The sequence below is a fragment of the Drosophila ananassae genome, unplaced genomic scaffold (assembly GCF_017639315.1).
Source record: "Drosophila ananassae strain 14024-0371.13 unplaced genomic scaffold, ASM1763931v2 tig00000091, whole genome shotgun sequence".
In the NCBI taxonomy this organism is placed as follows: Eukaryota; Metazoa; Arthropoda; class Insecta; order Diptera; family Drosophilidae; genus Drosophila; species Drosophila ananassae.
Window position 1 is genome coordinate 414,702 of NW_025319113.1, and position 13,325 is coordinate 428,026.

At 40.8% G+C, this 13,325-nt stretch overlaps 1 protein-coding gene across 3 annotated transcripts in view; it reads right to left on the bottom strand.

Annotated features, from left to right (window-relative positions):
* Nucleotides 1-13,325, bottom strand: part of LOC26515246 (angiopoietin-2) — a 164,720-nt gene that overhangs the window by 65,600 nt on the left and 85,795 nt on the right. For all 3 annotated transcript variants that reach the window (XM_032456152.2, XM_032456151.2, XM_044718158.1), the window contains exons 4-5: nucleotides 11,213-11,344; nucleotides 10,975-11,162 (exon numbers count right to left, since the gene is read on the bottom strand). In XM_032456152.2, the coding sequence (XP_032312043.1) occupies nucleotides 10,975-11,162; nucleotides 11,213-11,344 (320 nt within the window). The remainder of the gene's footprint in view (nucleotides 1-10,974; nucleotides 11,163-11,212; nucleotides 11,345-13,325) is intronic.

Genomic DNA, 13,325 nt, shown 5'->3' on the forward strand with positions numbered 1-13,325 from the left:
CGTGACGGAGATTTCTGTCGAGGATCTTAAAGGAGGGACCCATCTGCTATTTTGCGTCGCCAAGCTTACCGAGTTTAAGGAAAAGATAAGCTTACTAAAATCACGTAGATTGGTTCCACCCTCAAACCCGCTTGCCTCGCTTGCTCCATTTGTGGATGACGCTGGTTTGCTTTGTGTTGACGGGCGATTGCGGAACTCTGCGCTGGATTTTGACGGACGTCATCCGATCATTCTTCCCAGAGGCCATTTCGTCACTTCGGCTATAGTGACTCACTTTCAAGAGAAGAACCTGCATTCTGGCCCTCGGGCACTAATTGCGAAAACCCGTTCTCAATACTGGCCCATTGGGGGGAGAAAGACCGTTTCAAGGGTTGTGAACAAGTCCATACGCTGTTTTCGCGCAAAGCCCCGTCTACTGGAGCATGGCTGATCTTCCAACCAAGAGAGTTGAAGGATTCCAAACTTTTGATGTCACAGGTGTGGATTTTTGCGGACCATTTTTATACAAGGCAGAGACTATTCATCTGCTTCAGTACGAAGGCAATCCATTTGGAGTTAGTTAAGGACCTTTCCACAGCTTCGTTCCTTAGCGCCCTCCAACGGTTTATTTGTACGCGACGTAAACCCAGGCAAATATGGTCGGATAATGCCACCAATTTTGTGGGTGCCAATAATGAGCTTATGAGCAAAAAGCAACTTAAGTCGCGAGAGAGAGTGGACGTGTTTCTGTGCTGCTCCGCCAGCAGCTATGCAAATACAAGAAAACTTAGTGAAAAAGCAAAAGAAGTGGTGTGCTCTAGAAATCGCGAAAGGACGCTTTTGGACACACAGAAGTCTCGAACTTATAGTGTCCAATAACTAACACAAAATCAAAATTTATTAAATTCAAAAATTGAAATGCCATCACGACAAACTAAACCAACAGCTTGTGCACATTCATTTAAAGAAATAAGAGCGGCCCCCCTGCTTGCAGTACCTAACATAAGCAACAACAACATGAACGAAAGTAAGCTCTCTGTCCCAGAAACAGAGCGTAGACGATCTTCCAATGCCTATTTCTCATTCGTCGCAAACGAAGAGCGTGCAAGATCATGCTCTCCCGCTCTCCCAGGCACAAGCAGTGCAGTAACCTGGAGTGCGCAGTGCACCTCCCCAGCACTATCACCCTCTGGTCTATCAACTCCGTTAAATTTGCCTACAACGAGCACTACTACATCGATTACCACATCGTGTACATCAACCACAACAGCAACATCGGTAGCTGTCTCACAGCCCCCCCGAGCAACAATCCAAACGGGCATCCGCTGATATATCCAAGTAAAACATAAGCTCAGTCCTCAGCCGAAAAAAAATGCTAACGCTGCAAAAGCAATGAAAGTCAACAATCAAGACGAACCGATTAATTCTCTGTCTGAAAACAGATTTTCTATATTATGCGAAGACAGTAATAATGAAGAGAATACGGAAGTTCCCAAAGCCAAGCAAAAGCCCCCACCCATTTACATACGTGATCAAAACTGCAGCGATATGGTAAACTGTCTCGCTAAGCTAATTGGAAATAAAAACTTTCATATAATGCCACTGACCAAGGGCAATATACGGGAGACCAAGCTCCAGGTCTACACGGAGAAAAATCATCGCTTAGCCACGAAATACCTATACAACAACTAGAAAAAATATTACACCTAACAATTGAAGAGCAGCAAGGGCCTTCAAGTGGTCATAAAGGGTATTGAATCGTCGGTACCAATAAATGAAATCATCGAAGCCCTTTCAAGCGCAGGTTTTAAAGTTAAGGGAGCCATTAAAATCATCAACCGACAAAAAGTCCCCCAGCCTATGTTCAAAGTTGAGCTGCAACCTGAAACGAAAACAACTCCTAAAAATATGATTCATCCCATATACAAACTACAGTATCTTCTGCATAGAAGAATCACGGTAGAGGAACCTCATAAGCGCAACCAACCTCTACAGTGTTCAAACTGCCAAGAATATGGACACTCGAAGTCGTACTGCACCTTGCGTGCAGTCTGTGTGGCTTGTGGCGGCCTTCATAACACTGCCTTCTGTACCATAAATAAAACCGACCATAACTCTAAGAAATGTGGCAACTGCGGTGGAAATCATACTGCCAATTACAGGGGATGTCCAGTTTATAAAGAGCTAAAAAATCGTATGAATACAAAAAAACCCTTACAACAACGCCCGTTTGCCACTCACACTAACCACCAAACCACCACGGCGTCTTTGACTACACCTGGAGTTTCTTTCTCCAACGCTCTACGATGGCCAGGACTATTAAATAGCGTAGGTTCAGCACCACTGGAAACTGAAACTGTAGGATATCCACCTCCGCCTACGGGTACTACGAGGGAAAGTTTAGGCCAATAATCTGCAACCCCCGAAATAAAGGGTATCGAAGGAATGTTGTCCACACTTATAAGTCTAATGGTCACAATGCAAAATAATAATCGACTAATGGAGCTTTTAGTCAAACAAAAATCCAATTAAATGGCTTATTTGAGAATCTGTCTATGGAATGCTAACGGCATTTCAAAGCGCAAAAATGAACTTAAGACATTTCTGATGATAATAATATCGATATTATGCTCCTCTCCGAAACCCATCTAACGAACAAAAACATCTTCTATCTAACGGGATATATATTTCATGCAACACATCATCCAGATGGGAAGGCTCATGGAGGAACTGGGATCCTCATAAAGCAGCGCATCAAACACTATCCCTCCAACGAGTTGCTACAAATTCCTTGCAGTCAACTTCAATACGAATTCAGACCGTGGGAGGTCATCTAAACCTAGCTGCAATATACTGCCCACCATGTTTCTGCATATCTGATATGGAGTTTATGCAATTCTTTGCTACACTAGGCGATTGCTTTATAGCAGGCGGCGACTACAATGCCAAGCACCCCCACTGGGGTTCTCGCATAACCAACCCAAAGGGTAGACAACTATACAACGCTTTGATACAGCCAGGAAATAAACTAGACCAGCGGACCCACGGAAGAAGCCAGACCTAATTGACTTTGCGATCACTAGAAAAATTCCACGAAGCAACATTCGAGCCGAACCTTTGGATGACCTATCGTCTGACCATTCAGTTGTCCTTCTCCACCTATTTCAACATGCCGAATTACAAAATAATCAAATTTATCTCACATCAAAAAGGACAAACTGGCCTAACTGTAGCAAGGACATTCAAGATGCAGTCAACCACCTGGAAGACATGATGACCTCAGCAGCAAAGCTCTCTACTCCTGCGACTACAGAAAAACCTCCATACTCCGCCACAAATTCCTATATAGAAAATCTAGTCCGGGAAAAACGGCATCTCCGCCGTGAATGGCAGGCACACAGATCCCCTTCTTTAAAGGAAAAGCTAAAAACAGCGACACGAAGGCTCACAAAGGTCCTACGGAGCAGAGAAGAACTTGCTCAAAAATCATACATAGAACAGCTTTCCCCAAAAAGTACCAGGTGTCCTCTATGGAAAGCCCATCCTAACTTAAAGCCGCCCATAGAAGCAGATATGCCCCTTCGAAAACCAGATGGATCTTGGGCGCGCAGCGATGAAGAAAAAGCAATCGTCTTCGCTAGTCACCTTTGTAAAGTTTTTACTCCAAATCAAGCAGCCTCTCCTTTCATTCTTCCAGAGCTACCAATTCCAGATTCAATTCCAGCTATAGAATTTCAAACAACTGAAAGGTCATCAAAAAGCACCTCAACCCAAATAAGTCTCCAGGGTATGACCTCATTGCGCCGAAAATGATTATGGAGCTCCCTGCGTGCGCTATCAATTATATAAAAATTCTATTTAACTCTATTACAAAGCTTGGCTACTTCCCCCAACAATGGAAAAAATCCATTATAATAATGATACCGAAACCAGGGAAAGACAAAGCTTTGGCCTCTTCATATAGACCAATAAGTCTACTTTCATGCTTATCAAAGCTTTTTGAGAAACTTCTACTGCTCCGTATCACGCCTTATATGACTTCGAATAATATAATCCCCGAACATCAATTTGGCTTCCGAGAAAAGCATGGCACCATAGAGCAGGTGAACCGTATCACATCTGAAATTCGAACCGCCTATGAACAGCGAGAATACTGTTCTGCTGTTCTGCTGGCTGCAAGGACTTATGTATAAAATAAAACTATTACTCCCACAAAACTGTCATGAGCTGCTCAAAACATAACTGCTTAATCGAGTGTTCACTGTAAAACAAATAAACTTTACAACAGAAGATTTCGAAATTAAGGCTAAATTAAGATCTAAATGCCCGCTGGAGCATCCAGAAGCCTCTCCTCTCACCTTGCACTAATAGAAAAGTGGATGGCGGACTGGCGTATAAAGATAAACGGTAAAAAATCTAAACACATTACCTTTACTCTCAACAGACAAAACTGCCCCGCTCCAACTCTAAACAATGCCATAGTCCTCTCTGTGAATGAGGTCACATATCTCGGCGTCCACCTGGACAGGCGTCTTACGTGGAAAAAACATATTGAAGCGAAACGGGACCAATTAAGACATAAATCCAGAGGACTGCACTGGCTTATCAATCCTCGTTCCCCACTTCGACTGGAATATAAAGTACTACTCTACAATTCAGTCATAAATCCTATCTGGAAGTATGGCTCCGAACTTTGGGGCAATGCAAGCAGTAGCAATATAGACGTTATCACTGGAGCTCCATGGTATATTTGCAATGAAGATATCCATAGAGACCTAGGTATACCTCTCGTCAAAGTCGAAATTTCTCAACTCCAGGAAAAATACAAAAGGAAACTCTCCACGCTCCAAAATCCTCTAGCCAGATCGCTAAACCAAGTTAGACAACAATCCCGATTAAGAAGAAATGACCTTCCAGCCCGTTGACATCGGAGGCCCCATAGTATAGATGTTTACAAAGATAAACTAATTATGTATTAGATTAAGATTTTTAAAATTGTTGTTAGTCTCTTAATAAGAGAAGATCCAACAAATAAAAGATAAAAGTATGAAAAAAAAAGAATGAGCTTATCGAGTTGAAGCGAAGATTCCTCTGCCAGGATCACCAGGCTTCTCTGCACGATTTTGGCCTGTCGGAGTCTATCGTGTGGCGGTTTATTCCTCCACGCTCTCCCCATTTTGGCGGTCTATGGGAAGCAGCAGTAAAGACGGCGAAGCACCACTTTTATCGTACAGTTGATCCCGCAGTTCTTGGTTTCGAGGAATTGAGGACTTTGCCTCAATTATTCATTCTAGACCGCTTGTGTCGGTTTCAGAAAATCCGGCGGATCTAGATGTGCTAACTCCGGCTCATTATCTAAATCACAGTTTTCTCTCTTTATCTCAAAGCGGACGGACGTGATTTTTTTGTGCGCACTGCGTTTTCATAAAATTTGCTTATTAGCTTTCCATAAACAATCGGTGTTTATTTCTATTCACTTAAAAAAATAAAAATAATAAATTGCAATTCATAGATCCGTATCGCTTTGCGTGTGCAGTGATATATTTGGAGGTAAAATAATAATTATATAAATTTTTCTTTCAAACATAGCCCTGCTCTGCTTCTTCATCTCTTACGGTGTTGCTTCTATTCTATTGCTCCAATTTCTCGCTCAATAGAGATTCTTATCTCTATTTCTTGGAATTTTACTAACTCGCACTAACTGCTCTCTTCAATCTCCCCCTTTCGTTTCCCTGGTACAGTGGTACAAGGTTCATCAATATTATTAATAAATTAATTGTTGAAATTTTAATAATTTTTAATAAATTGATTATTTAAATTTTTAATAATTATGGAATTTAAATTGAGCTGTGCGTTGAAGTCTTGTAATAAGACAATCTCGTCTTCCCAGCCTACCATCCACTGCTGGCTCTGTGAAAACGTTTTACACGCTAAGTGTGCCGGGTTCACGGCCTCAGTTTCGGATGCAATCTCACGTTGGTCTGGTCTCCACTTTTGCTGTGACGGTTGTCGTGCTGTTCATGACGAAATGAGATCGTTCATGAGGCAGACTAAAAGCGGATTCAAGGAGTTGATTAGTGGTTTTCATAAAATCAATGACCAACTCTGTGCGCTCGATACACAGTTTAGTAGTCTTCAACTACTAAACGAGTCTCCAAAGCGTAAGAAATCCTCTTTTACTGATGTGCTTGTGGCGAATAATCTTCAGCCTGCTCAGCCGACAACTATGCAGCCGCTTATATCTCTGGCCACCCCAAGGGCCGGACCTGAGAAAAATTCGGCTTCCGAATATCTCAGGATTAATGAGCAATTGTCCGATATGTCCTCTGTGGCATCACTTCAAGTGATCCCCGGCCCAATAATTCAAACCCCTGTAACAGTCACCAAACAGGGCAACCAACCGCCCAGACCCCCGGTACTTACTGATGCCGCAGTATAAGTTACGGCGGCACCAAAGCCCTTGCAGGTGATCCCACCATCGAAACACATTTTCCCGGCTTGCCCCTGATACTTCTGAGATTGATACCTCGGCGTACATCAAAACCGAAACAATCATCTTTCAAAATACGTGTGCTCTTGCAGATGTTCAAGACGATTTGTTCCGCCAGCTTTTGGCCAGAGAATATTTTCGTGCAAGAACATCAGCCAAGTACGGTGAAAAAAAAATAAGCAAACCTGTGGGTGTGAAACTCCCACATGTTACGGCCACTGACCAACCTTCCACCTCATCTTCCTCAGTTTTAAAAAACGAATGACTTCTCTAACACTTACCTATCAGAATACAAGAGGGTTTGTAACCCTATGTTAGTAAACTTCATGGTAAAGTAAAACCAAACTGTATTCTGATAGTCCTTGGTATACAAGGCATCTTATCAACTTAAAGAATAGTATGAGTAGACTTTTGAATAAACATAGATTATCTGGCTGTACAGTTAGTTATTCAACATACTTAGTAGCTCGGTCCAATTTCACCGTGCATAACGCAGAATGTTATAGGAGTTATATTCGCCGCTGCAGGATTCAGTTTAATCAGGATCCGAAGCAGTTTTATAACTTTGTAAACACTAAGCGCAAAAATGTATCTTTTCCTCCACTGCTTACGTTTGAGAACTCTTATGCGAACACTGATCAGGCAATGGCCGATCTCTTTGCACAGTTTTTTCAAACTACGTATTCACCTAGCAGCAGCTCAGCTCAGCCTTACACTTATAATATCCAATCAGCCAATCTTATATTTCGCTCATCTTTCGATCAAAGTGGTGTGTTACCGGATCTTCTTAAGGTCAAGCCCGTGTATTCGCCAGGCCCTGATGGAGTACCAGGCTGTGTTCTGAAAAACTGCGCCGAGGCTCTGTGCAAACCGCTCGCTAAACTCTTTAATCTATCGCTGGAAACTTCGATCTTTCCCCTTATGTGGAAGGAATCCTTCATTATTCCGCTGCATAAAAAAGGGAAAAAATCCGACACTGCAAATTATAGAGGCATCTCTAAATTGTCAGAAATTCCAAAGCTTTTTGAAAAACTTATTACTCCACATTTGCAACACCTATGTAGTTCAATAATAACTCCGTGCCAGCATGGCTTCATAAATCGCCGCTCCACCACTACCAACTTATTGGAGCTAACATCTTTTATCACGGATGGCTTCCGGAATGGCTTACAAACAGACATCATTTACACTGACTTTTGTAAAGCATTTGACTCTGTTAACCATTCGCTTCTTATAAGTAAACTCAGTCTTTTGGGATTCCCAACTGATCTTCTTATCTGGATTTCGAGCTACTTATCTGGGAGGACCCAACGTGTTTTCTTTAAAGATGTTACCTCGTGTTTAGTCCGCGCCACATCTGGGGTGCCCCAAGGAAGCCATCTTGGACCCCTACTTTTTACACTGTTTATTAACGACTTGCCCCTTGCCTTAACTAATTCACTTGTACTTATGTACGCGGATGATGTTAAGCTATGCCTTCAGTATAAATTCACTAGCGCCCAGTCTAGACTTCAATTCAATTTGGATAAACTTCAAAATTGGTGTTTAAAAAATAACCTAAAGCTTAATGGATCGAAATGTATACTCATGTCTTTTTACCGATCTAGTCCTCACCAGGCTATGTACTTTCTCTATGGGAACGCCTTACAACGATTAACTCAGGTTAACGATCTAGGTGTCCTATTAGATTTGAAACTTAAATTTACCGAACATATATCTACCATGTTTAATAAAGCTATGGGTGTGCTTGGTTTTATTAAAAGATGGTCAAAAGAATTTAATGACCCGTACATAACTATAACGTTATATACATCACTAGTCCGTCCGATTCTTGAGTATTGATCGTGTGTCTGGAGTCCTCAATATGCAGTACACCAAGATCACATTAAATCTGTACAAAAAAACTTCCTTAATTTTGTCTTAGGGGACTTAATTGGGATGCAAATCTTTACCTCCCCTCTTATCGTAGTAGACTTTTACTAATAAACTTACCATCGTTAACAAACCGTAGAACGATGCAGGGTGTCATGTTTCTATATAATCTTATTTATGGAAATATAGACAGCCATTACTAACATTTACTAACACGCTTAAATTTTAACGTTCCTAGTAGAAGGACTAGAAACTTTCGTCCTTTACTCCTCAGCCATTGTAGTTCGACATACGCCCAACACGATCCGTTCAGGCTATTATGTTCGGACTACAATGGTCTCTACCACATCTTGTCACCTTGCTCTACTAACAATCTTAAATCGCTTATATTAACTGCCTTATCTGTGCAACACTCTTCCTCGTGATATCTTTCTCTTACTTTTCACTTAACTATCTCGGATCTATTCCCGCGATTCGAGCCGTAAGTCACGCGGCAGCGTCCTTCGGTCGGTTCGACGGGAGGTGGGCTGTACGTATGCAGTGGGAACCTCGCGAAAAAAAATGGCGGGCCGCCTTCAACGTTCATCGAACCGGACCTTACTGCCCTTAGCTTCAATCGTCTGGATGGGTGGCAAGCCTCTTACTTGCAGCAAGTTTTCTGGGCCCGTTGGAAGGAGGAGTATCTCACGCTGTTGCAGCAGCATTCCAAATGGCGCACCCCTGGCCCTGTAATTTCTGTTGGGGACATAGTCCTAATGAAGGATGAGAATCTACCCCCAATGAGGTGGCCTCTGGCCAGGAAACTGGAGCTGGTTCCTGGGCGTGACGGAGTGAACCGTGTTGCCATACTTAAAACAGCGGTTAGAACGACTAAGCGTGCGGTGTCACGGTTGTGTCTGCTGCCTCTCAAGGATTCTGTTAAAAATCCAGCCTTCAACGGGGGGAGGATGTTGAGCCAAGCAGAATAAGGCGAAGCTTTCTAAAATAAGTTATATTCTAAATCTGAGGAGCAGCGGCGGGTTTATCAGCAGTTCTGTTTTTGTTTATTTCTCCCCAGTTCGCATGCGCTTTGCTGGTATTTGTAGCGCATGCGCTTTGGAGCTTTTTTTAGCTGCAGACTAGCAAATCTGTGCATTCCCCGCCTCGTCTCTTGCCATCGAATTGATAATCATATGCATTGTTCTGAGTTCATTTAATTCACTTGTATTTTTGTCACTGATTTGAGCGGCTGCGAATTGGGTTAGAATTGAACCCTAGAATAAAAAATATTTAAATTAGACCAAAAGTAAATTGTGGAATCTTTATTCATTCGGCCGCTTTTAAAAAATATTAATAGCTCAGCAACTTTTTTTAAACATTTATTTAACGACTTGAGAATAAATATTGTCATCATTTTTTTATACCCTGCGGAGGGTATTATAATTTTGGTCAAAAGTTTGAAAGAGTGAAGGGGACATCTCCGACCCTATAAAGTATATATATTCTTGATTAGGATTACCTCCTGAGTCGATGTTAGCATGTCCGTCGTCTGTCTCTTTTTACGCAAACTAGTCTCTCAGTAAGTGGCAGGCAGTATATAAGTTGGATCGGCCGGGATTGGTCGACTATATCCTATAGCTAGTGAAGGAATACCATTTATGAATCAAGGAACTTATAATCGTGGATCTGCGTCAGAGGATCCTTAAAAGTCCAAAGATTTAATTTTGGCCCCATTTTTGGGTCAAATCATGAAAGTACCCCTTGGAAAAGTGCGGTCAACGCTTTTCTCGCACTTTTTGGCCAATAACTGAAATATTTTGCATCCACTTTAAAAAAGGAATACCATTTATGAATCAGGGAACTAATCCCCATCGATCTGCGTCAAAGGATCCTTAAAAGTCTCAAAAATTTAATATTTGTGCCTTTTTTTGGGTCATATCATGAGAGTACACCTTGGAAAAGTGCGGTCAACGCTTTTCTTGCACTTTTTTGCCAATAACTGAAATAACTTTTGCGTTTTTTAAGTTATAGGGTTGGGATATTTACCCAAAATATCTTATCTACAAAATTTCATAAGGATCGGCCGACTATATCCTATTGCTATCATAAAACGTTCGAAATTAACTTTGGTGTTTTTTAAGTTGGAAAGATGGGACTTGGTACGGGTCATTTCATTTTGGGTAATCTAATTCGATCTGCCAAATTTCATAAGGATCAGGCGACTATTTCCTATGCCTTTCCTATAACCTTGCTATTTAAAGATGCTTGGGGCTTTTACCAACAGAAAATTGGTGAAATTATCAAAAGGATCGGACACATGCGGAAAGCTCGAAAAGGGGACAATGCATACCGCCATTATGCAACGGGCAGATAAGACTGCAGCGATGAGAGATGCTCCAGCCAACCAGAGATGCCCAATCGACCGAAACCACTGCCGCAATAACGAAATATTTTAAAGTATACAGCGCAATAAAATAATTGAAGCGACGAAATATCCGCTGTCCGCTGCTCACACAACACCAGAAAATTAAGTTTAAATACAACAATTTTAAATTCATTTTTATTTTGTGATTTAAAAATATTAATGATTACGTTTCCTGCGATATAAGGGGAAATTGGTAGATGTCACACCATTTAATATTTGAACAACTTACTTTTTATTGCCATCAAAATCTTCCAGCTCTATACGCAATGTGTAGTCTTCGTTGTTGGTGAGCATATAAATATTTTCGTTTCCTAACCAAAACTCCTTAGCTGGTTCTCCAAATCCATTTTTGTAATCTGCCCAATCTCTATTAAAATTTTCTCGAGGCTCTCCAAAGTCGTTGCGTCGTTGTATAACCTAAAAAAATGTAATGCATTTTTTCCTCGTAATTATTGGCTATATTTTACCGTCCAGCCTCCTTCGGATGTTTCTTGCTCGCAGTAAACTTTTAAAAACCAATATGTTGTGCCTCGAATTTGTAGGTAAAATACTCCGGATTGTCTCATACCAGCATTCATTAAATCTACACAGGAAAATCCCTAAAAAAAATTGTTCATAGTATTATAAATATATTTTTGATAAAAACTGATATAATATTAAATATAGATAATTGAAAAAATTTGAATTAAATCTACCTTAACGTTTTTTTTTAATTTTTGTGAGAAAAATGAGTTGAATGAGTGAGTGTTGAGGGTTACATTCGAAAGAATTCGAATGCATTCATGGATGCACAATAAAAGTATGCATGTTTGTGTGTGTTTTTCGACACTAGAATAAAAACAAGGAAAGTTAACTTCGGGCGGAGCCGAAGTTAATATACCCTTGCAGTTGTGCCATTTCCAATCGTTCAGTTATATGGCGGCTATTGGATGTAGTTTGCCGATCCTTATGAAAATAAATAAGATTATTTTGTCCAAAATCGAATCTTTACCAAGTCTCATCTTTCTAACTTAAAAAACACCAAAGTTATGCCAATTTCGATCGTTCTATTACTATTTCGATCGTTCGTAGCTATAGGATATAGACGGCCGATCCTTATGAAATTTTGTACATAAGGTAGTTTGGTCAAATGTAACATGTGTGGAAAGTCCCAACCCTCTTACTTAAAAAACACCAAAGCTATGGCATTTCCGATCAATCAGTTATATGGCAGCTAAGGATATAGTCGACCGATCCCGGCCGTTCCGACTTATATACTGCCTGCAAAGGAAAGAAGGATGTGTGCAAAGTTTCAACTCGATAGCTTTAAAACTGAGAGACTAGTTTGCGTAGAAACGGACAGACGGACATGCTCATATCGACTCAGGAGGTGATCCTGATCACATATATATACTTTATAGGGTCGGAGATGTCTCCTTCACTGCGTTGCACACTTTTGACCAAAATTATAATACCCTCTGCAAGGGTATAACAAGAAAGGAAATCTTACTTCGGGCGGAGCCGAAGTTGATACACCCTTGCAGTTAGGTAACAGCTCATATTATTATATATATATCAGATCGAACATTGTTGGCATCAAATCAATTTTCTAATAAAAATGTTTAAAACAACACCAAGAATCCATTCAAATTGAGCTTAAATATATCCTTCTGTTATACTTACTCATTTTATGTTTTTCGCATCAACCCGCCTGACGCTTTCATTTTGACATTTCTCAGTGTGATTAAACAAAAAAAACTATGAATGGATAAAGTGCATGACAAACCATTCGAGTCATTCGGCAGCTATCGGCTTTCCGAATTATTCTATTTGCTTCCACCTAAACCTACCAACCAAAAAAAAAGAATTTCAATGTGTGAGAATGCTCTTTTACCCTCTCTCTCCGACTCACTCAATTCATGTTGTATCTTGCACTCACTCATTCTAATCCATTCGAATGTATTCTATGGGTGAGGAATATAATATAATAAGGGTAGAGAAGGATAGAGTAAAATGTTACGAGGAAGAGTGTTGCTCAGATAACGCGTTAAGAAAACAAGATTTAAGGTAGTACAAAGAGCATAGTGACAAAATATGGTAGACAAAATTGTATCCCGAACATAATACCCTAAAGGAATCGTGGTGGGCATTTGACGACCTACAATGGGTAAGGAGGGGTGGGGTAGAGGATGAAACTGTCGAGTCCTTCTACTAGGTACGTTAATTTTAAATTACTTACTTCCCAGCCCTGCACTCTCTTAGACTTCAGCACCTGGGTGACAGGTTCCTCAATAACATCTCAATTATGTCAAAAATAGATCCAACAGGATAGAAAGGTTCACGAAAGCCTCAGGGTGGGAGAACTTCTTCACCATAAGCCCATACTATGCGAATAAAGGAAATTAAGTTCCGATCCATGGTATCCACCCACAAGGGACCGAATACGGTCTAAGTGTGGCGCTTGCCTCCACAAGAGGTGACCCAGCAGTTTAACCTATCCTAACCTTATTTAGGGATCAATAAATTCTTCCAACCATCTTTTAATAAAACAAAAAACATCCATACCATGGTGGATATATGATCGGTAAATTTAATATGTAT